This window comes from Manacus vitellinus, unplaced genomic scaffold, assembly GCF_001715985.3.
Source record: "Manacus vitellinus isolate BGI_N305 unplaced genomic scaffold, ASM171598v3 scaffold_4_pilon, whole genome shotgun sequence".
NCBI classification, from domain to species: Eukaryota; Metazoa; Chordata; class Aves; order Passeriformes; family Pipridae; genus Manacus; species Manacus vitellinus.
The window spans coordinates 27245840-27270450 of NW_021940604.1; the positions used below are offsets into that span (position 1 = coordinate 27245840).

General features: G+C 43.5%; 1 protein-coding gene across 1 annotated transcript; it reads left to right on the forward strand.

Annotated features, from left to right (window-relative positions):
- Positions 1 to 2368: 2368 nt before the first annotated feature.
- FAXC (failed axon connections homolog, metaxin like GST domain containing) lies at positions 2369 to 23946 on the forward strand. Its single transcript, XM_025895721.2, is given in 7 exon segments — positions 2369 to 2461; positions 2463 to 2491; positions 2930 to 3065; positions 8153 to 8349; positions 16156 to 16373; positions 21640 to 21756; positions 23342 to 23946. Coding segments are annotated over 7 exon segments (1059 nt in total). The 5' UTR covers positions 2369 to 2383; the 3' UTR covers positions 23626 to 23946.
- The last annotated feature ends 665 nt before the right edge of the window (positions 23947 to 24611 follow it).

The window sequence follows — 24611 nt, forward strand, 5'->3', positions numbered from 1 at the left end:
TCATCTGGGTCAGCACTGGGAAGTGAATGATTTGCTCCTGCCTTCCCTCTCTCCTCTCCCTCACAGGTCTTCCCAATTTTGCTGGCCACTGATTAAAACACAGATTTTAGGATAGCTCATTTGCCTTTGAAAGTCAAGCAGTGGAAACAGCTGGGATGCGGATGCCCAGGACTTTTCTTCACCCTCACAGAAACCTAGATCCCATCTGTAACTGGATCCCTCTTATCAGTAACACAGCAAGCAATTCCCATGGAGGAACAAAAGCTGAGACCGGCTATCAGGCTATGACAGTCCAGATTTGTTAGGCTGCCTGCCAGTTGAAATAAATCTTCACCCTGAGATTTGCAGGTGCTGTAGCAGAGAAAAAGCACTTTTCTTCTTTGTTTCTTCATTGTGCTGTTGTAAGTATTTAACAAAACCTCATGCTGCAAATGATCAGTTGTGGCATGAAGGGGCTGCTGCTCTCACTTTCCACTCTTATTTCATTACCTGTGCATCATCCGACATGTGGGGTGGCCCAACAGCTGTGAAGACGGTGCTCAGCCAGCACCTCCCTAAGGATGAGTGCAAAGGAGGAGCAACCTGTTTGTGGAATGAGACTTACTGGGTCCCTGGGATCTCTGATTCCATTGATGCCCGCGAGTGGAATGTCATCACAGTATCAAACACATGCTATGTATCAAACACAGGGCTCTTGTGCTGTAACCTGTGGCTACTGAATAACCTTAAACAACAAGATAAAAGTGAGGAATAAAACAAAATGCTTCAAGAAGCTACTGTAGGAAAGTGTCAGCAGATAGCAGCCTTCCTGGTGAGGGCAGGTAGGAGGCAGAGACAGTTCACAGAATCATAGAATATCCTGAGTTGGAAAAGACCCAACATAAGGATCCTTGAAGTCCAGTTCTTGGCCCTGGCACAGGACAGTCCCAAGAATCACATCACATGTCTGAGAGCTTCTTGGATTCTGTCAGGCTTGGTGCTGAGACCACTTCCCTGGGGACCGTGTTCCAGTACCCACCACCACCGTCTGAGCGAATAACATTTTCCTAATGTCCAACCTAAACCTCCCCTGACAGAGCTTCAAGTTGCGCTCACCAATGTTGCATAGCAAAACTAAACACAAAACTGGCCACCACTGGCACTTGGAGAAGTCGGCATATGGATCTGAACTCCACGGCTTCTCTCAGGGATCTTCTCTTCCTCATCTGCCTCCTTTGTCTAATCTGTCCCACATCCCGAGGCAAAGCGTTTACAAAGCCCTGGTCACAGACTATTCCTTCCTGGACGCTGAAAATGCTTCATTTGTGTGAAGGATCAGGTCACTTTATTATGCCCCTGATGGCATAATAAAATATCTAACTTGTGGGAGCTTTTTGGAGCAGCTCTGTACACACCACAGCATTTGATGACAGACGAAGTATTTGGGCAATGGTATTAATCAGAAAGCAAAGGACACTGTTAGTGTTTTGTGGTCAGCACGATATGCAGAGCCACGGATATTCGGCAGAACGTCAGGTGAAATCCTGCCCATGTCACCACGGCGCACCCACGGCTCCCGCTGCAGCAGGTGGCCGCAGGCAAGGGAGTGTCGGGACCCTCAGTGCCCGTAAAAATCTCATGACCTTCTGGGCCCAGAGATTTGCTTTGAAGCCATTTTGCTTCCTTTTCTGCCCATAGAGGTGTTTTCCTCAGTCACCTCATCGAGCATCAGAATAATAGAAAGAAAATCACCGCGGTGTTGACAGACGCAGTGTGGCAACGCTCAGCTGCGGCCAGGCACGGGGGTGGCTCCTCTGTCCTAAATACGGGATGAATACGAGGCTTCTTATGGTCCTCCAAGAGCAGCGAAGCGATGCTCGGACCGCGGGCATTTTAACAGGGCCGGCACACACGGAACCCCCCCGGCGTGACACGTCGTCTTTTCCCCCTCAATTCCGGACAGCGGTTACCGCGGCCCGGGCACTCCGCAAGGGCAGGACAGACCTGACTCGGTCCACCCCACCTCCTCCCTCTCCTGCCCATCCCCTCCCTTCCCCAGCCTCGTCGCGCAGCCGCGCCAGCGCGACATGAGGAGCCAGCCGCAGCCGCCCAGCGCGGCCGGCCTTACCCAGCTGCTTGTGCCGGAAGGCAGGGCAGGGCTGGCTAGGACAGGGCAGGGCAGCAGGGCAAGGGCCAGGGCAGGTGGGGCTCGGGCGGCCTCCGCGGCGGGAATGCGGATCCGGGCGCAGAGCTGTGGGGGTGGGCCTGGGGCGCCGCGCTCCGCGTGGCGGACCTGAGCCCCGCACCCGAACTGTCCGCTGGCTGGTGCGGGGCCCGAGGAGCCGCCGACCGCTTCTAGGGGGCGAGATCGTCGCCCTTCCGGCGTCGGCGGCGGCCGGCACCAATGGCGGCGCGGGGCTCCGACTTCCTGGTGATAGAAGAGCTGTACCTGAACGGGCGGGCCCTGCTGGCCGCCGCCGCGTTACCTGCTCCACGAGCTGCTGGCCATTCGGTGAGGCTGCCGGGGCCGCCCGGGCCGGGCGGGAGCGCGCAGGGGATGCGGCGCTGGAAGCGAGGGCGCCCGCCGGGATGAAGCGTGCGCTCGGCGCTTGTACCTGCGGGGGCAGGCCGTCGGGGTCCGGCGGGTTGGGTTCTGTCTTTCGCCGTGTTTTTGCCTTTTTTTTATTTCCCTTTTTCCCCCGTTCGCCCTTCGCAGCAGCCCAGGAGGCGACCCCGTGGCGAGCCCTGCGCTTGCCCCCACAGGTGGTCCAGTCTGGGCCCTCGCACCGCCTCCGGACCCAGGCAATCAAAACCTGCAGCAGCCCCTTAAAGGCAGACGAGTGTGTTGTCTTGGCCAGGGTTTCTCCTTTGTGTATTTAATTTACTGATGTATCATGCACCTGTCCAGTGTTTCCTTTTTTTTTTTTAAATTCCATTTCATTTTTGACAGGAAAGAGGAAGAGCTTGATTCAAAAGATGCTATCATACTGCATCAGTTTTCAAGGCCTAGGAATGGTGTTCCGAGTTTATCGCCGTTCTGTCTGAAAATGGAAACATACTTGAGGATGGCTGATTTACCCTACCAGGTAAATTGTGCAGTTTGCCTTTGCATTGCAGCTTCCTGTAATTACGTGAAATGGCACATAGGCATCCCATCTCTCCTCCCCCCCAGTCTGTCTCACACAGGGAGATGTAAACATACACCTACAACTGGGTGGGTACACCAACACTTTTATATCTCCTGTTAAATACGGTGTATAGCCTTTAAAGACGTGACTTGAATAAGATTGGTCTGGAACAGCTGGAGATTGAACTGGCACAGCTAAATGAATGTTAAGAAGTTAACTTGGCTGGAAATGCTGAAGTGGGAGAGTAGTTTGGAGTTTCTATAACACTAAATAACACCCCAGAACTAAAGCGTAACATTATTTGATCTTTGAATTTCACCATGCTGAAGACATCATGATGAGATAGCTGCAGCTTCTTATTTTCCTGGAGGGTTTTTCTATGGAGCTCTCCTGGGAAGAAGTGCTTGCCTTTTGCTTCACCTCCCATGACTGGTGCTTCCTCCACGGTGAGGTAAAACGGGTTTTCTTTTAGAGGTCATGAATACTACTCTGTAGATGTGGTTGGGTGCTTCTCATGCCATCTTCCCACAGGGGATGATGAAGCCCGAGCTTCTCCAGTGAATGAAAGCTATGAGAGTGGAAACTTGGATCTCTCAGTCTCACCCATTAGCATCAAGGGTTTAGTTGTGACACTGCGAGTTTGGCGCCCACCTTGTTGTGGTGTTGGCAGGCTGTGCAGCACACGGGCTCTTTGAAACAGGGTGGTTTTCTTTTTGTTTGTGTTAAGCACTGATTGCCTTTAAGATGATGCAGCAGTGATGATACATAGAATTAAGATCTTTGGATCTTTGGTAGAAGAAATGTCTGTGAGATGTTAGGAAGAATGCTTTGTTTATGTCCAGTGTTGTACATAGGAAAACCAACCCTATTACAACTTTTTTTTTTTTTAGCGCATTCATAGTTGTTATTCATTCAGCTTCATTTGTGAGTAAATTCCTTTACATCAGAAGTGAAAGAAAACCTAATGAGTACATTTTGCTTAACTCCGTATAAAAGGCCTGAGTTTAATGTTCGTTATCTTACAATTTAATGGTACTTGAATCAGATACTTTGGATTACTAAAGAGGAAGATTTCCATCCCATGGGATGTATTTTCCTCATTTAGGTTTACAGAACTTGCAAGATACTGAAGTTTGTACATGCTATTGGAGCAGGAGGACTTTGTGCACATCGCTTCTCCACCCAAAGTAATTTGGGTAGAAATTGCATGTTTGAAGGGAAGACAATATTGGTGAGATCTGTTTTCTTCCTAATGGCAGTTGATGCAGTTTAAAGGTTTGTGATGGTCAAGGTTGCTCTGGTGGAGAGTAGCTGAAGAAAGCTGCAGTATAAAAGATGGTTGTGACAAGATGTGGTCACTTACTTCTAAAAGATGACATTGTGCATTTGTGTGGTTCAGGACGGAGTTGCTTCAGGAGCTCATGCTGGTTATAAGTGATTCACTCAGCTTTTCCCAAAGAGAGGAATTTTACAAGGGTTACCCTCCCCTCTTTATTTTCTGGACTGAAGGTTGGCATTGCTTATTGGTATTGCATCTCTCTCTATCCCAACTCACTAGCTGTGAGCACACTAAGCTGGCATAGATCAGCAGGACCATCAAAAGTGATAGTCCTACCTTCAACTGCTTCCTCTTGTCCCTTCCTACTCGTGCTTTTCTGTGGCAGATCAGGCTGGATTGCAGCTGGCCTAGCTGGAGCCAGGGAGGTTTAATTAATTTGGTTTTAACCCAGCTTGGTTCCCACATGCTCCATGTGCTATGCTGCAGGAGCAGGAATGGGTCCTGCAGGTGCTGGGAATGCCAGGTTGCTGCTTTTAGCCATGCTGGCTTATAGAGGTTTAAGGTGTTTGTAGGGTTTTAGAGGTAAGTTTGGTGGAGCTAAACTTATGAGCTGAAGATGCAGCTTTTTTTTCTGGAAGAAGCAGATTTTATTTCTGTCCCTGAGTACATTGCTGCATTGGGCTCTGGCAGGTGGAGGAAGGTGAGGATGCTGCTGTGGGACTGAGTGGGAGGGGAGCAGGAGGTAGCGTTATTCTTGGCTGGAATTATGGAGTTTTCTATACCGAAGTGCCTGGAGACTTTTATTTTGTTCCTTCCTGACTGTGTTACCTGTAGGATGCTGTAGGTGACAAAGGCATGTGATGGCTGCCTGGCAGGCAGCAGAGGGTGTGTGTGTGTGTGGTATAGCATGATACAGGAGGAAACACCTCGCTTCCTGTGTGCTGGTAGGGGCTGTGATGGAGAAGCACTGCAGGTGGCAGCTGGTGCTCCTCTCAGGAGACCTGCTGTGGTCATCACCCTGCAGGGAGAGGCTACTTGGAAGGGAGGGTTGTGTAATAGAGTGAAGAGAAGGCAGCAAGGTGGTCAGACTGCTTTTACTTTTTCAATTGCTTATGTTTATACTTTATTATAATGCATCAGGCTGTTAAATAATGTGCTGTGTGTGTTTCACAATGTGCCTTAATGGTGTGTGAGGATTGGAATAGGGCGACACGTTCCTGCTTTCAGCTGATTTTCTTCCAACAGATGCACTCTTGTAATGTGCTTACATTTTCTTGAAGCTACCTTTCTACGTGCGAGTTCTCCATCAAAAATTATTTGGGCAGCCCCACCCTGGCTGGGCTGTCACAATGCCTAGCTGTTTCTCCAAAATGTTTGATGCTTTTCTTGATAAAGCCTGCTTTGAGAGAGGCCATTCTGGGTGCTCATAGAGATGTTTTGGATGTTCCTTGATTTCCTCAAGAATATGAGGAGCTGAGCCTTTATGTAATATGATAAATAATTAGTGAGCAGAAATGTGCTGTTTTCATGCCAGGTCTGTGAAGATGGTAGCCTTCTTGAGAAGAGACATGAGTAAAAGTAAAAGCATAAGCACCAGTAATTGAAAATGTGAAACCTAATTTCTTCTGGATAATACTATAAAATTACCCCAGAAATGCCTTGTGCCATTCTTTTTATAAATTCATCTATAAGTGATGTTCTGTGGAACTATTGTTATTGTTGCTTTGCAGGCTGCAGTTCAGTTAATGTACTGTGAGGTATGAAGGAATATTTTGTTGGTTTCTTTTTTGGTTTTTAACAATAACATAGCTTTTCCCTACTTTGCAGCTGGAACAATTTTTAAGTGGAAAATTGATAAATATTTGATGACAATTAGTAGCAGCCATAAGGGTACTGAGGTTTCAAGCTTAAAAATGCCCCTTTGAGAACAGTGAATACAAGAACAGTATAACAGATTTCTCAGGAAACTAAGGTTTTTTCAGGTCACTGAAAGATGTTTCCTGTTTTGTTTGATAAACCATATGTAGTGAAACATGAAAATCTTCTTAGGCAATGTATTTATATGTTTTAGATATATGTGCTTGAAGAATTGTGCAGTTGAATAATAACAACTTGCTTTTTTCTGGGTTGTGAATTGTATGGACTGCAGTAATTGCAAGATGTAATAAACACAGCTTCAAGTCCAGTAGCTTCTGCAAAACATCCATATTTGTGCACAAGAAGGGAAATAAACCAGCAGTGCTTATTGCCTTCTAGACACACCGTGTAGTTCCAGAAAAAGCTCAGACTTCTGTAGTAAAGTCATAATGAAAAATTATGGAATTCTATCAGTAGTCTCAGTGCTGAAAGACTCTTTGATGAAGGAAAGGCCTTGGAAGGTGGAAGGATGGGGCAGTGCTCTCCTTTGTTTTGGATGTGCAGTGCTTTTAGAGTTTCTCCATTGGAAATGATCCCCATGTCACCCACACATGCAAGTAGGAGGGATTCAGGTGCCTTGTTCACCCGTGCAGAGGTGTGGTAGATGAGACATTATATAATCCAGTATCCCATATGGCTGTTTGTTTGGGCACAAATCCCAGAAGAGGCTAGAGCCAGAAGGCATTGTTTCCCAGCAGTGTTACCCATTTGTCTGTTTTCATCCACAAGGGAAGAATCTCTGGGAATGGCTGCATGATTGTAGTGCATTGCACATCTGCATTTTGAGTGGTAAACAGGGTGCTGGTGCTTTCAGACTGAGTGGGAGGCGTGTTCTGGTATACACTCCATGCTGTGAGAGTACCTTAATCCACCTTAAGTGAATCCAGACTTGAGTGCAGAACCTTTATTGTAAGCCTTTATGGTTCAGCTATCTAGGCTAGGAATTTTCATTCACTAAATAACAGGATGCGGGAATGAGAATCACAGAGAAGGAAGAAAGTTCTGCCTTGTGTCTCTGCTGTCAGGAGTAAGAGAATTGAAGCCAAATATCTGATCACATTTTGGCAGCCAGCAATTCCTCTCTAGTTTGTCAGAGGAGACATAAATTCTGTAATCTCTGTGTTTCACCTTCTCCAATGGGGAAAATACATTGCTACTTCTGCGTGAGAGGTCTGCTGAGCAAGTATTCCTCTGCCAGTATTCAGCAATGCAGTAGTGCAGTACTCTGTGCTGGGCTCTTGGAGACCCAGTTGTAACAAGTATGTTTCTGAATGTGTGAGATTTCTAAGTTCTGAAGTTGCAGAAAGCAGATTTCCCTCCTGCTCAGTAAGGGAATGATACGCCTTTTGTATATGCTTGTGATAGTGTGTGTTTTATCCTTGGAGGTAATGCAGGCATCTGTGTTAGGTAGTTAATTAATTTTTTTAAAGTACTTTTAACATGAAAAGTGCAGCTCTGTGCAAGAACCAAATTTAGTTGTGAGTCCTGTGATTAAAAACTTGTTTAGAATAACTAATCCAGTCTTCTGGGAGATCTGAGCATCTCCAACCCTTAAATAACCTGGGTATGTAATAATATTACATCACATGGCATCCAGCATAAAAGTGAGTAACACCTTTCAGGGCCTGGAAGTAGTTTTATTTGAATTGTCACATAGGGTAAAACTGCTGCTCTGATTGAATAGCTACTGCTACTCTAGAGTATTAATTAGAAAAAAAAGTTTGTTGGATAATGTTGGCTTTAAAGAGAGAGAACATTATTTTAAAATCTTCATTTTCATTGAAACAGAACCTGAAGGGTCTTTTTTGTCTGTATATTTGTTTGTTTACTTGATTTTTTTTTTCCTTAGAACTATTTTGATGGAAAACTTTCCCCTCAAGGGAAAATGCCTTGGATTGAATACAATCACAAGAAAGTATCTGGCACCGAGTTCATTATTGACTTTTTGGAAGAGAAGCTTGGAGTGAATTTAAATAAACACCTTGGGCCACATGAAAGAGCTGTTTCCAGAGCTGTGACAAAAATGGTGGAGGAGCACTTATACTGGTAAGTTTGCATGGCAAAGCTGGCTGCATTCCTGTGCTGTCAGCTCTGCCCCTGAGCTTGTACCCGGACACGAGTGCTTATTTTCTCTTGCAGAAAGCTTGAGTGCCCAACTGTTAATTTCACAACTTTCTTCATCCTAGAAAACCGCTGCTGCTTTCTATGTACGCCAGTATGAACCAGGGGTAATTCCCCTGAGAATTTGTTACGCTGTGTGAGGAAGGTAAAGTCAGGCCCTTTGCCTGCAGCTTTGTAGAAGGAAGCAGCAGTGGGATGTTCCTTCGTCCTGTTTAGTGTGACCTCCATATAGAAAGAGTCTTCTTAATAAAGAGCAAAAGATCAAGGTGGCTGAATACATCTGTGGTTTGGGGACACAGGGGAACAAATCCAGTGTCTGTAGCGAATCTGGAATATTGTGTTCTTACAGTTACTGATCTTAATTATGTGTGTGTGATTACAATATGGATTACTGCCTTTCCTTGTAACACAGGATACTCCTGTTAATATGTATTGTTGACGGTACTGCCAATTGATAGGACACAGTATTAGTCACAGTATCCTGAAAAGCTGAAATATGTATATGAATGGAAAATAGAAATGGTACTTTATGCATTTTACTGACACCTTTGAAAATAACACCTCTTGGTTTATGTTTCAGTCCTTTTTAAGTGCCCTATCCAGACTGAATTCATAGAAGTATCAGGTGGACATGGCATCTGGGATGCTACATATGCTGCCTCAGCAGGCACAAGGCTTTTTTCTGATACTGTGCTTTCTAGTATGGATTTAAGCCCTTGCTATACTAAGTTTTGCATTTATGTTGCACTTTTCTTAGAAACAATGTGTGATTTTAAATTGAATGCATTTATCTGCTTTTTCTTTCACCTTGTGATCAAAGATGAGCAGCAACACGTGAACATATAGTTCTTCAAATAATTTTTAGTGTCTCCTCAGAACAAATTTAGCATTAAGTAGCCAGATTGAAGTGATTTGATTTAGAAATGTAATCTCTACCTTCCAGGAAGCATGACCTTCACCAATTATACCCATCTGCAGTGTCATAGCCTCAAAAACCTGACACAAGCAGCCTGCAAATGTAACCTTTATTTCATTTTTCCACCTTCAGTTACTATAGCTGCCAAAGGGAGGATGAAGCCTTTTAGTTCCCTAATGCTTCACCTCTCTGCCTTAGTGTCGGTAGTTTCGTGGTTCACAGATTTACCTGCTTTAAATGTATCATTACTGCTGACAAGCTAATACTGTTGTTGTGTCTCAATTGCAAACTTGTGCTTTGTTCTGTGAAGCTTTTGTCTGTCCATCCAGACTCCCTCAGAGCAGACTTGGCATTGCTGGACATGACACAGGGGAGTGTGGAGGACAGGTATTGCAAATTCAGGCACTGACCCAGGGAGGTGGTGTCCAAACGGGTGGACAAAGTTACATCGAGTAAGGACAGAGATGTGCATGCCTGGCTGTGTATCCCTGTTGCCTATCCTGTCTAGTCACACAGTTGAGTTTTTCCAAGGCATGTATTTTCGCTGCAGTGTAGTAAAACATCCAGCTGCAAGTCTTACTTTATGTCCCTGCTGTGTGGCTTGGTGTGTTGGTGAGGTTATACCATGTGGGTTCCCTGTACTGGGCAAAGCCTGAGTCACGAGGCATTGCAATTGTATTGCTGTAATTCCTGGATAACAACTCTGACCACCTTACAGTTACACCAAAATAAACCAAGGCTTTCGTTGTGTAGGGCCGCGTTTCTCCTTGACAGCATTGTATCTGTGGTTGTGGGATCCCTTTCCATCAGTCCCTGAACCTTCCTACTTCCCACCAGAAACTTAGGGTTTGTTCATTGTGTCCTTCAGTCCCACAGTAAAGAATTTGTAACACAGTGATGCCTGTCTGCAGAATAAGGTTTATCAAGCCTCCAAAGCGGTGATAGAAAATGTGATACATACTGTTTTATTGCCAGCAGCATGCAAAGTAACTTCATCATAAATAAGTAATACTGTGTTACATTTATCGAACGAGGAAGTGAAGTACATCCTGCGGTGTGCTGTCTCTGGATGGAGCTAATCCTGGTGGGTGCTCAGCATTCCTCTGGAAATGTTTGGCTTTTGCTGAGGTAATTGCTCATCTTCACCAGTTGGTGCCCCTTACAGGTGGAAGTGGCTGCTCTGGCTGGACCCAAGAGCAGTGTAGGACTGTTGTGAACCTCAGCCTGTGGACACCCTGCTTCCAGCCCAGACTGGCACCTGGCAGGGGTCAGGCAGAGAAACAGCGAGTGAGTGTGCTTATTTTTGTGCTGGGATTGGAGCATTATCTGTGAGATGCACTAGACTGATTCGGAACTGATGCTGGAGCTCCTGCCCCTGGAGAATGCCATAACCATTAGGTTTTTGCTATGTTTAAATTTGCAAAAGAAAAAAAGCCTGCTAACCTGAATGGGTGTTGGGCCAAGCCAGCAGGGAAGAGATGGGAGTGGAACAGTTTTGTGGCTCTCACCCCAGGTCCTGGATCCAGGGCAGACCACTCATCTGCTGTAGGCTTGCTCTGGGTCTCCTCCACTGCCTGCAGTGACCTGTGGGCCCTCAGAAACTAACGGGGCACCCACAGCCACCTTTGGGGATGTGTTGAGTTTTTGGCGTATCTGCAGCACGTTCATGGGATCAGACCTCTATGTAAGATGGGTGTGATCCTCACTTCCTTCCGGAACTGGCATGCTGGGCTTGATGACACTGCTGGGATTCAGGCCAGGCAGCTCCTGGTGCCTAGAGGGGTAGCAGTGTCTGTGAGATGCCTCCTGTCACTTTAATCTCAGGAGAGGGATCTTAGGTTGGTGGCACTAATGTGCTTAGCTAGACCATAAAGCCTTGAATATTCAGCTTAAGCAGACTATCCCATTAGATTGCTTTAGCTGTATTGTCAAACAGAACTGTAGTGATAAGTGTGTATGTATATATGTATATACAAACACATATCCACGCATATATATATTTGACTCATTTCTTGCTTTGTCTTTCAAGAAGAAACTGTAAACATCATATGTGACTTGAGTGCTTGAAGTACAGGAAAAGCATGGTATGAGAATACAAATGAATATGACTCTGGTCAGTGTTCAGACCTGTCATGTGTTAAACATAAAATATGTTTATAATGTAAATATGTTTAAATACATCAAGCCAATTGTAAGTGCAGTGTCTCTCCTGCTGCTAACAGTGATGAGACTTGAGTGCTACTGGTGGCATAGAAGCCAGTTGCTCTGGGAAGTTGCACAGCAGGTGCAGTTTCTGCTGCTGATTGTGGAATGAATTTGTTATAATCCTTTTGTATATCAAGAAATTCTGGTTTGCACATGTTCAGATAGGAGAAATAATCCCCAGTTCACATCCTTGTGAATGCTTTCCCTTTGCCTTGGTGTTTAGACAGTTTTGGGATAATCAGGCAAGCTGCTGTTGATGAGTCACTTTCTTCATCTCCTTGCCTGATTTATGTATTGAGGCCAAAGCTGCTGTTACATTTAGAGTTCGGATTTACTTCACCTCCACAGCATTGCTCTTTAATGCATTATTTTTTCATTTATACTCTAACATTTGTACAGATGTGCTGGCACAAATGGGAGTGTTAATGTTTCCCAAAATATTCTATTCAGGCCAATATTTAAAGTAATTATGTCATCCCATAAATACTAACTGTAGTATAAAACACATAGTTATGCGTTGCTGAAGTAGATTTTGTAGACTACCCAATTTCTGGCATTTCCTAATATTTTGTAATGTTGATAATACTCTACTGATGTGTTCTGAGCAGAGGAGTTATGGGTGAGATTAAGTGCTCAGAAGCATGTTTTGGTAGGAAACACAGATTAATGAACCTCTGAATAGAATTCTTTTAACGGAGTGCTTGTAAAGTCAGTTTTAAAAGTGTTTTTAACTCTCTGTGAATCTGAGCCTACTTTTTTCCTTGCTTTTGTATACTTAGAGCTATAAAATTTTAGAAGCAAACTCTGATTTTCTATTTAGCTATCTTTGTTGCCCATGTACATTTGAGATTTGGGACATCTGACAGTTCTACTTGTTCAAAGTCAGAAGGTAAATAAGGTAAATAGGGGAAGAGGAGGGACAGGCATGAACTCTTCTCTGTGGTGACCAGTGACAGAACCTGAGGGAATGGCCTGAACTTGCATCAGGGAAGGTTTAGGTTGGGTATTAGAAAAAGGCTCTTCACCCAGATGTTGGTTGGGCACTGGAACAGGCTTCCCAGGGAAGTGATCACAGCACCAACCCTGACAGAGTTCAAGAAGTGTTTGGCAATACTTTCAGGCACACAGTGACAAGCAGATGTCTTAAGATTTGTCTTGACAGTTTAGCCTAAGCAGGATTACCTTAATCCTGTGCAGTTTTCTGTTGCTGTCCTGGTTGTTAAACACCTGATTTGGTTTCTGCCTCTTCAAAACCCAAAGATCTTCTCCCCCAAGAGCAAGCAAGTGAGCTCTAGGAAAATGTATTTTTGCTTTAAAGTATGGGCTAATTAGCTTTGTGGGAAATCTTGTTGCTTCTGTTTTATGAAATTAAGACCATCTTGGACAAAGTTGATCATTCAGGGTGCAGTGCCAGCTCACTGGTGTGGTTGGAGTGAGCAATAGTGGTGGCAAGTCCATATGGCAAAGTTAGTCTTGTGCAATTGGGGTGACTTTTAAAAAATGCTGCAGTGAGGTCTCCTGTCTTCTTTTTCTGTTTTGTTTTGCCTTCTTGTTGCCCTTCTCCAGGCCAGGCCTGTTGTCCTAAAGCAGCTAAGTTGTGTTGCAGAGTTGCCAGATGAAGCAGGTCAGGTCCATGCTGGGGTAGGAGGGTCTTTGCAGCATGACAGAGCAGTGCTTTCAGTGACCAAGTTTTTCTTTGCTTATTCAAGTATTAAGTAATAACTTACAGACTGGGAGAAAAGCTCATTGAGAGCAACCCTATGGAGAAAGACTTGGGTGTTCTGGTGCATGAAAAACTGGACAAGAGTCAAAAGTGTGAGGTGGCCAACTGCATACTGAGCTGCATCAAAAGAGGTCAAGAGAGGTGATTCTCTCTGTGTTTGGCAGACCCCACCTACATTGAGCTTTGAAGTTCTCAGCATAAGAAAGATGTGGACTTGGTAGAGAGGGTCCAGAGGAGGGCCACAAAGATAATCAGAGTGCTGGAGCACCTTTCCTGTGAAGACAGGCTGAGAACTGAGTTGTTCAGCATGGAGAAGAGAAGGCTCAAGGGAGACCTCATTGCAGCCTTCCAGTACCTAAAGGGCACTTAGGGAAAAGAGGGAAACTGACTTTTACATGGGCAGACAGTGATAGGACAAGGGGGAACAGTTTTTTAGATTAGATGGTAGGAAGAGAGTGGTGAGACACTGGAACAGGTTGCCCAGAGCAGTTGTGAATGCCCCATCCCTGGACATGCTCAAGGCCATGTTGGATGGGACCCTGAGCAACCTGATCTAGTGGGTAACATCCCTGCCCCTGGAGTGGGGGTGGAACCAGATGATTTTTAAGATCCCTTCCAACCCAAGTTGTTCTATGATTCTGTGGTGTAGGTAGTATTTGTAATTATTTCCTAGTGTTCACATCAAGACCAGAGTTTAAATTCCTATTCAGAGCTGTATGTGCTGTGAAACATGACTACTGCAATGTTCCGCTCTATAGAGTGCCCTTATGCTTTAGGCCAGTCTTCTTTCCATCCTTCTTAAATACTGTTTTACTTTGTTCCTGGAGCAAGGTAGTCCCACACCACATCTTCCAGACAAAGTTAATGCTTTAGGAGTTTCAGTAGCTGTTTGCTGCTGTGCTTGTTGGCTTCATGTTCCTCCTGTATTGCTGAATTCCTCTGCTGAATCTGGCTGTCTCAAACTCTGCTGTGCTGAAACCAGCTCAATGACTTGAGTTGATCCATCCAGTTTAAAAAACAAGGGTTGTGCAGAACGCCCCCATTCAAAGAGAGGTATTGAAGTGTATGAAATGTCAGCGGGATGCTTTTGTCATATTACTATAGTGCAAGAGGTTGTTGAGAAACCTATTGAGGGTAAAAGCCATTAGAAGCATAGCAGGTGCATTTTTGTTCTTCATTGTTTATGCATTTGCAGCAAAACCTGTGCATGCCTCACTATTACTAACTTCAGTGAAACCAGTTTGAGCAGAAGGCATTGAACTGCTGTGGACAACTTTTAAAAGAATTAAAATACTTTTCACCCATTTTGTTGGGAGCATTCTAAATTTGAGCACAAAGTGGAGTTGTTTTCAGCTATTACAGCAAAATACTCTCCTTTCACCTCATGTTATTAGTAATTCAAGTAAAGAATCTGTGGAAATTTAAAATATTAGAACATTTTCATGGTGGAAAGTAATTGTTCCCTGATAGTAGTGCTGAATTCAGCGTTTACCATGACACATGGGAGTTTGATAAAATGTACATGATGAAAAAAAGTCGCAGGAGTTCTTCAAGAGATATTGCTTTTTTTTTTCCCTTTCCTTTTTTGAATTAGGTGATCCATATCAGCACTAAGAAAATTATGTGGAGTTATAAATATGTACAAGGATTAAACTGAAGTCATATTCCGAACTAAAGCAATGGAACTCTGGTCATATTGGAAATGGAAACATTTGATTATTAAGTCAGTATTTAATATAATTGTGTACATGAACTTGCATCTTTTGATATTTCAGCTTTTCTATCTAGCTTCCCTAGTTTGTCAGTCTCCTTGAGCCTCTTTTCATACAATCCCAAATGTGTAAATCCACTTTTAGTTTTTTTCCATTTGGAAATTGCTACAAACCTAATAGAATATGGGTACCAACTCCCAGTGTTTCTGAGATCCTGCAGACATCATATGGCTGTCACGTCTACTTTGAGATGTCTTTAGCCCTTTTTCCAACATCCTTTGAACTTGATGACAAAAGTCATATATGTGGTCTCTTTGGTTTGTTTGTTATTTCAGGAGTTGCTGGTTATTAAAAAAGTTAATGTTTCTTTTTTTCAGGAGTTTCTGGAGTTGCAACAGCAACAAATCAAGTTTTTATTTGTCTATATTATTAAAAAACAAAAATTCATGTAGGAAATAAAAATTTTAGCTGGCGAGACAAATTTTTATAAAAAGACTTTCCAAAAGAATATTATTTGCCATTCAATAAAGCATGGGATACAACAGAATCCTTTAGAAATGTCTCTCTCATAAAATCAGCATTTTGAAGAGAGGAAAATGTGAAACAGAAAACCAACCCAATAACGTCTACTCCTTCATTTTTTAAATTTTGTTTTTAAAAGATTGTGTCATCATTACTTTCCAAGGAGAAGTTTTTTTCCAATGAAAAATTACTGTTGGAGAAAAGTTATTGGTTGGCTAAGTTTCAGAGTAAAGAGAGTAAGGAGAACAGGTTGGTGAGAAAGATTGATACCTTTGTGGGCTGTTTTGTTGTTATTGTGTTCCCCAGGTCTTTGCAGTCAGTCATCTTTAGCTAATAAATCCCTTTTGCATTGCATTTTGTTACATGAGTTTAGCAGAATTCTACAACTTTTGTTTTATATTTCAATATGAATCTCATTTTCTGCTGAAGTGAATCATTATTTACTGAGAGAATAAGCACTGGGCAGTCTGTGTAAGTACTGCAAAGTCGGTTTGCTCTGCTGTCACTCCAAATTGCCACAGGGTCTGCTGTTCCGCTACCTCTCCATCAGGGCAGTGACTGCTCGTCTGCCTGACCTTTGTCTGAGCCTTGGCAGAGTGGTGGTGGGCTATCTGGGGATCACACTGCTATAACTTATCTTTGCATCCTTTTAGGACTTTAGCTTATTGCCAATGGGTGGAAAATCTTCATGAGACGCAAAAGATGGTTTCTCTTTTTGGCCCCTTCAGCGACTTGCTGAAGTGGATCTTCTGCCATCTGACCAAAGGAATCGTGAAGCGGGAAATGTACGGCCATGGCATTGGCCGCTTCTCAGAGGAGGAGATGTACACGCTGATGGAGAAGGACATGCGGACTCTGGCAGGCCTCCTGGGTAAGGTACAGTGAGTTGTGTGTGGTCTGTTCACAGCTCTGTCCACAGGATAAAACTCACCTCAAGTGCTTCCCGACAGCTTGATCACACACACAAATAATCTCGTTTTGGCGGAAGGTAGAAGCTGCACTGCTGCTGTCATTCAGTGCCTTGCTCTGGCAGAGAAAGTGTATCTTTCCCCGCTGTTTGCTTCCAGATCGTGTGTCTAGAGGCATAAGAGGCTTTCTTCTCTGACCACCAAGTATGTGTGTCTAGAGGAGCAAAAGATAGCCTGCAGTTTTGGAAGAGCATATTGCTATATGAATTTAGGAAAATGTAGTGTTTAATTCTGCAAATGAAACCTCTTATTTATGATTTTTGGGGATGGGGTGTTTGTCTCATTTTTTATTTCATGGGACTTGTGGCTGTTTGCTAAATCATTATGAGGCTGGCATTTGAAAACACCTTTGCAGGTGTTATTTTGATGAGCTGAACTTTGTTGTATTTGGTTGGGTTAGTAGCTTTATTCAAAGCTCCTAGTAGGCAGTGGTGGTGTGTTGTCAAAAGAGGTGAGTTTAGGCTTTTTGGTTATCATAATCCAATCCTATAATGTTATTTTTAAGGTGACCTCACTTAGTTAGCATTGCATGAACCTCATTTCTGTTGTGTGGCTCAGGCAGCAATCTGCATCGGAGCTGTCTACACTGCGCTTCCTGCCTTCTGGTCTGCTGAGAGCTAAGCATATTGTGTGTCTGTGTAAAATTTAGATTTTGAGGAATTGGTTTGGGGCAGATTGCTGCTTCTCTTGAGCTTTTGTCTCTCTTGTGCAAGGAATCAAAAGACATGGTCCATGTCTGGCCGCTGTGCTTTCTCTTATGATTGCTTTAAAGAGGTGGCTGAGTGCAGAACAGGAGAGACTGTGCTCCAAAGGGAGGACATACTGCACATGCTCTAAAGAAATAAGTGTGGAGTGGATGAAGGGAGCAAGGGGAGGAAAGCCCAGCAGAAGGAAGAAACTGACTGATTGCTCAGAAAGGGAAAGAAGAAATGCTTCTGAACTTCCAAGGTATTCTGGAAAAGAAGGTGTTTGCAGTGGACCTAGATGAGGCTATGTAGAGTTTTCTCTAAGTTTGTTCTCTGAAACAAACCTGCCAAGTTGCTGGATTGGGAGCAAGGTGGAAAAAAGACATGCGATGCATGGGCACAATGGGCAGGGGGAAGGTTTGTCTACTCTTTTTCTGACCCTGCTTTCTCATGCTGCATTTTGTTTGTTAACAAAAATGGTTATCTATTCTAGTGCCTCTTCAAAGAAAACCTGTTTCTTGGTGCTTAAGAAGTCCCTTTTCTGTTAGGGGGAGGAAGGGAGGGAGCAGCTCGCTTTAGAAGAGGAGGTCTGACCATATCTGCTGCAGAGCTGTGGCCAGCTCAAGGTACCCTCCTCAGTGGGACTACTGTTGCTGTAGTTTTGAGATTGGCACTGTGTTGCTCCATGTTCATTACAAAGAGGAATGGAGTGGGGCAGGAGCTGGAGCAAGTTCAACCTGTATGGGGAGCTCAGCAAAGCCCCATGGTTCTGGCTAGACAACACTGACAGGCTGCAGGGAGCAGCAGTGGATGTGTCTGTGCTAAAGTCATCCCAGTCTGCCATGAGTAGACAGAGCCTTCAAGGGAAAACTAAAACACGTTCCCAAGTACCTGCAGAAGTTGTGATTTGCTTATTTGAAGTCTGCATCCTTCCATCTCTGGAGTCTATACTGACACTCAGATTTGTAAAATTTCGGGTTCAAAGAGATCATTTAACAGTCTAGACATATCTCTGTGAATCAGACTGCTTGATTGCTGTTTTGAGGCCTGTGCCTTTTTGCTGGCTAAGGATGGCTTTCTAAAAGCCATCTACTTTTAATTATGAGATTTCAGAAAGCAGAGGTGCCACCACTTTTGTTAGTAATTGGTAGTAGATGTTAGTCACTATCAAAATCTGTTTAAAATTAGACTTGCTTCAAATGGGAGTTTGTCCAATTCCAACCTGCAGGCAGATGCTTTTCCTGGTTCTTCTTTCCTTTCTGGGTGGCTTGGGTCATCTCCCTGTGAAGGTAAATGTTATAATCAGTCTCTTGCTTTTGTTTTTGGTGGGAAAAAGCACTAGAAATCCTAAAGCACTTCTTCACTGTATCAGATTTTTAATTGTATTATACACATATCAGCAGAGATTTTGTTCTCCTTCCAGATTGTTGTTGAGAATGTTCCTGTGTACTTCAAAAAGTCTTGATGGGCGTTTGCTGTATTCCTGTTATTTTATTACATTACCAACTGAACATTGTACTTTTTTTTCATCTTCCCCTCTGAAATGGATGTCAGATTAGTTGGTGTGTGGTTACGTGAATCATTATATTTGCCTTTTTGCTTATGGGTGAGTTCATCTACTTTTCGATAATTGCCTTGATTTTCATTAACGTCAGTTCTCTCATGTTTTCAACCGGCTGTTTATGATTGGGTCTAGTAAATATGGCCTCCAAGTGGTATCCTGGAATGGGTAGAGAAGGTGGGACAAAGACTTCCAGACTGACTAGAGACAGCTCTGTTTCGTGGGGGGAAGGAGAAGGTGGTCAGTCAGCTTATTGCCTGCACAATCTTTGTGAGATTCCCCTCCACCTATATGTACCCAGGTGTTTTCCCAGAAGAGGAAATAGTTGGGATTTTGGCTGTTAGAGGGCAATCTTAAGAGCTTAAAAAGGATGCCTATCATGCAGAATAGCTGCACATACCAAACTGTAGCTGTCAGTTATCAGGCATATCAGATTAATGCTCCCCATTTTTTAACAGGGACCATTCACATGGGAACAAGAATAACTTTTAAATTTTAAGAGCTGCTTCCAGAGAATGATAACGTGGCAGCTGCCAGTTCTTATGACACTCATTTTGACATTCCCAGTCACATCTTGGGTGCTTTTTGTTTTTTATTTTTCATTTCTGAGAATCATTTTTCTCTCTCCCTTGTACCCATTTCCCTGACATACTTCTCCAGATCTCTTATAAACATGGAAATTGGAACTAACCCTCCCGTGATGGATCAGTCTGCTACATTGGTATCATCTTGCTCTTTGTCCTGAAGTCTTTAAACCACAAATGTAATTTTCTTGTAGCTGTTTCCTACTGCCTGCTAGTACCGTAAGAAATTGTGGGGAATGAGCATATGAATTAGTGATATATATAAATATACATTTTGGTAATTGTTTAAAAGAGGCAAGTGAGTGAGCAATGCCCATAAGTCTCTTGGTGCCCTTTCAGCTGTCTGCCTGCCTCAGGCTTTTTTTGGGAGATGGGAATTTTAGCAGGGAGTTGCAGGGCAGCAGCTTCCTGAACTGGATTTTGAAAGCACTTGGTGCTTTGTGAAGGGCAGGGGTGCTCAGAGCTGAAACACAGAGGTGGGTCTAACCTGAATGTGAGCCTCTAAAGTTAGTTGAAATGCCGTGTAGCAGCCTGCAAGGGCTGACCATGCTGCTGTTGGAAGGGTGCAGGTCTTCTGCCTGTGTCTCAGATCTGTTTCTTGCCGGTGTTTCTTGACCCAGTGCTGAAGTAGCTGCTTTTGAATTCTCTGGTGTATGCCTTTGTAAATAGTGGAGCTGTGTGCTCTCAAATTCCCAGGCAGTACATATTTGATCCAAGTCCAGTGTGACTAGGTGATTTCATTTCTATTGGATTAGCCAGGGGATGCAGAGAGGTGTTTGAGATGATCAGCACTGTGGCAGCCTTGATGTGACAGGCACTTTGTAATCTGGCCTAAAAATGAACACAGAAATATCTGGTCTATTAGAAAGTCTTCTGGACAAAAGTTGCACTGAAATTTTTGAGAACAAATTGGAACTGGTGGGAAAAACGTGCATAGAGGCCATATTATGTGGTGCAACATGACTTAAAACCAGATTTACAGTTTTATGAACCCACAGTTTTATTTCCTCCTCTTTCCCTTTGTTTCCGTGCACCTCAGGGTGTAGGGTGTTGTGTGTGGTGAACCAGAGAGAGGGATGGTTCTGCCCTCACTCACTGCCTGCCTTAGTTGTAACAAGATGGAAATGACAGTATTACTTCCCAGCACAAATCACTATGGATTGAATCTCAAGGCCCAGTTGTATGATGCTAAATTCCTAGTGTTGGCATATAACTGTGGCTTAGGGACCAATTTTTGAGCTGTTTTTGAGATCAGTGAATCCTTAGGTGTCAGATAAATACTGAAAAGACACAACATTTACCCTGTACAGAGTTTCCAAACAATAGATTGATGCAGCTGTGAAAGAACTGGGGAGATTTAACTCCATGTTAAAATGGCATCTGACAGACCAGAGGAGGTTATTGTTCCTGGTTATTCCTGAGCACCGCTTTGGTGGCATTCCTTATACTGTACGCTGGAATTTGATGCATTTTACTGCTGGACAGTTCCTCTAGACTCGCTCAATAACCCTAACATTTAATAACCTGCTGAATTACAGGCAGCTTACTATGGTCAGGGGAAGAATGTCCTGGGGAGATGGGATAACTGGATTTTGAGAATTCAATTACATACCACATTTCACAGAGTTTATAGCACTTCAGGCCAAGGCAGGAACAGTGCAACCGGTTAACCTGACCTCTGCAATACTGCCTGTTTCACCTGCGTGCTCTATGTGTGGTCTTTGCTCCAGGTCTCATTCCTGTGATGGGAAAACAAGTTTATACTGGATGTTTTGTTGCAAACAGTGGCTTTGAAACGTGATTTTTCTTCCCTGTCTTAGTTAGTTATCCATCTGTTTCTTTTTTTGGCTGATCAGATGAGTAAATCAAAACTGGATCTGCATGCACGAGAGGTGCACGCACGTGACCAGCTTCTGTCAGCAAGTTCATGATTTTGAACCGTGGTTGAAGAGTTTTGGGTTTGCAGCAAGATGAAAATCGTGCTGTCAGGCACCTGCTGGCTGCAGAGCAGGTTTTAAGTGCAGTAGAACTAGTACAGTGTGTGAGTGCTGCCAGCTGCGAGGAGTGGAGGAGGTTCCTTGGCCAGTGGTGGCTCTGTTATTGGCCTGGTTATAGAAGCTGTGAGTGAGCATGGGGCAAGCTGCAGTTATGGATTTCACCCTAGCAACGGCTTTGCAGTCATATTCAGTGTTGAATTCCTGTCTTTAAGGTAGTGAACCTTTTCATTTAATTGATTTTACTAAAAAAAAAAAAAGCTAAAGATGTAACCATGGAATTTTTTATTTTAATTGCGGAAGAGTGACAACCAGTCAAGAAATGTTTTCTGTTGTATTTACAGGTGACAAGAAGTACATTATGGGATCAACTGTTTCCACCGTTGATGCCACCGTCTTTGGACATCTGGCACAGGCAATGTGGACGCTACCAGGGACTCGACCAGAGAGACTAATCAAAGGTAAGAAAGCTTAAGATATCTCTGATGAAAAGCTCTTGGTGGCATTTTCCATGTTTACACTTGCAGCACCTTGGAAGGACATTTTGAAGACTGCAGTACTTCAGCTGCATCACAGACTGTTCTTGCCTTTGATGTAGCGTTTGTATCTTGTAATGTTGTTTTCTCTTAAAATTCACATTTATTTTCTCTTTAGTGTTCTAGACAGTAATTGTTTCTATTCGTGTACTTGATCTTTTTCTTGTTTAAAATGGCAAAGGCGTAAAGCCTCTGAGGAATGAATGCTGGATAATGTATGAGAAGACAGAAGCAGAACCATGAGCCAAACTCTGCTGAACTGAGTAGTTTCCTTGATAGTAGAACTGCAAGTGCTATGGTCCCACTGAAGTTACAGCCTTTGCTGTTACTGAAGATGCTGGACAAGGAAAAAATCCAACCTGACTTTGGAGTCACTGTGTTTTGGCATGAGCTGGAAACCAGCATACTCCTCCCTACCACGGAGGGGTTTTTTTTTCTTGTGGAGTGGTGTAGATGTTAAAGTATCTTTACATCCCTTTTCAGAATAAAACCACTCAGTGTGAAAAATGGGAAGAGCTAAGGAGGAAAAGGATATGAAATAGGTGTAAAAGGAAAGAATCTGACTTGTAAATCTACTCTGTACAGGAGAGCTCTGCTAAATCGACAGTTAGGAGGCATAGACTTACTCTTTTCCTCAAATAATGAGCACTTGAGATGGGGAAATAAGTATCGGCTATACAGTTCTTCCTCTCGGTGTCTGGAGAATCACAGATGAAATCCTGAAGGGCTCACGGCTTTCTAGAAGGAATACTGTGTTTGTTGAATTAGTTTGTCTCTAATGAAAATAAATAGAAAGTAACAGATGGAAATACCCAAGCAGGTATACCCAAGGTTGATTCTTTGTACCCATCCACCTGCTCATGCTACCGTGAGTACAGGTTTCACATACAGCTCCCTTTTAACATGCTATTATTTGTTTCTTCTTTGAATTTTTTAATGATTTATTCTGTAAGCATGCATGTATGTATAAACATAAGGTGTAAGGTACTAAGGCTGGGAACACTAGGAGTGAACCAGTGACCATATGAAAACTTAAAAATGTGAATTTATATTGCAGACAGCGCTGCCATCTGGTGGTGGAAAATCTAAATTCACTGCATTTAATAAGTGTATTGTGCATATATAGGATCAAATTCCGTCGTTAGGAACTAGGTGTCTGCAATTAAGCAAAAAATTTTCCTATGAAAACTTTACAATATTAGTGTCTTGCCTTGGTTGATTTCTTTAGATGTTGAATTTGGGAGATTTATTTTTCTATTTGCATGAACATACATATGTGTTTATTCCTGCGTAACCTTTCTTGTTGTGTATGGGTTAATAATATGGGTTTTAAGCTAGATGAAAGTTACAAACAGAGTTGCTAAGAGGATTCATGGGATCTTGGAATTTTGAAAACTCTTTGGAAAGACCCTGCACAATTTCTTTCCAAACAATGCTTATGTGTTTAGCAGGTGAGTTTGAGCATTATTGACTGAATCTATTTATTGAAATCTGTTGCACTGTGTTGCAGGTGAACTGATTAACCTTGCTATGTATTGTGAAAGAATAAGGAGGAAATTTTGGCCAGAATGGCACCATGATGATGATAACACTCTGTATGAATCCGAGGAAAGCAGCGAAGCAAGCAAGACTTACTCACCTTTGCAGGACTTCAGTTTTTATTCAAGGACAGAAACATTTGATGAGGAAGGGAATAGTATTTCCCAAACGCCTGATACCGATTACACTGGACACTCCCTCTTTGATTCAGATGTGGACATGGATGAGTACAGAGATCAGGAACAATGCAAGTGATGTGTACAAGTGTCTCCCATTGTGCAGATAAGCTGTTTCTTGGGGTCAGTCTGATTTGTTTTCTCCTTCAGGTCAGGAAGAGGTTTATACCACTTTGGAAGAGACCATTGTGCTTGACTCAGCTGTCACGTGCTACTTGGACTATTTCAACTGTATTTCATTTTGTCTTACTGTGCAGGTGGAACCAAGGTAAACACTTATTTAAAACACACGTGGGCAAACTAGAGCTCTAGAGGACAACAGGACCTTTCCATCTACATTTTTGTTCGTACTCAAAAACAGATCCCCCATCCAAGTGGGACAGAATTCTGGGAAGTGGAGATTTGTGTTAATATCTTATCTTTACAGGAGTGGGTTGAGGACATAAAAGGAAGAGGTATGACTGGCACAGCTTTCTTCCATGGAAGAAAATGATTGATGCTTTAATGAAAAGGCCCTGGAGGTGCTGGTTGACTGCACCTTAGTATGAGCCAGTGGTGTGCCCTGGTGGATCAGATGTAACAGCATCCTGGCTTGTTTCAGCAATGGTGTGACCAACAGGACCAGGGCAGTGATCATTCCCCTGTACTCAGCACTGGTGAGGGTGCACCTCGAGTCTTGTGTTCAGTTCTGGGCCTCTCACTACAAGAAGGACACTGAGGTACTGGAGCGTGTCCAGAGAAAGGCAATGAAGCTGGTGAAGGAGCTGGAACACTAGTCTTGTGAGGAATGGCTGAGGGAGCTGGGGTATTTAGCCTGGAGAAAAGGAGGCTCAGGAAGAGACCTTATTTCTCCCTAGAACTACCTGAAAGTAGGCTGTGGTGAAGCAGAGGTTGGTCTCTTCTCTCAAGTAGCAAGCAATGGGATAAGAGGAAATGGTCTCAAGTTGCACCACGGGAAGTTTAGGTTGGATATTGGGAAAAACTTCATCACTGAAAGGGCTGTCAGGCATTGGAACAGACTACTGAGGAAAGTGATTGAGTCACCATCACTGGAGGTATTTAAAA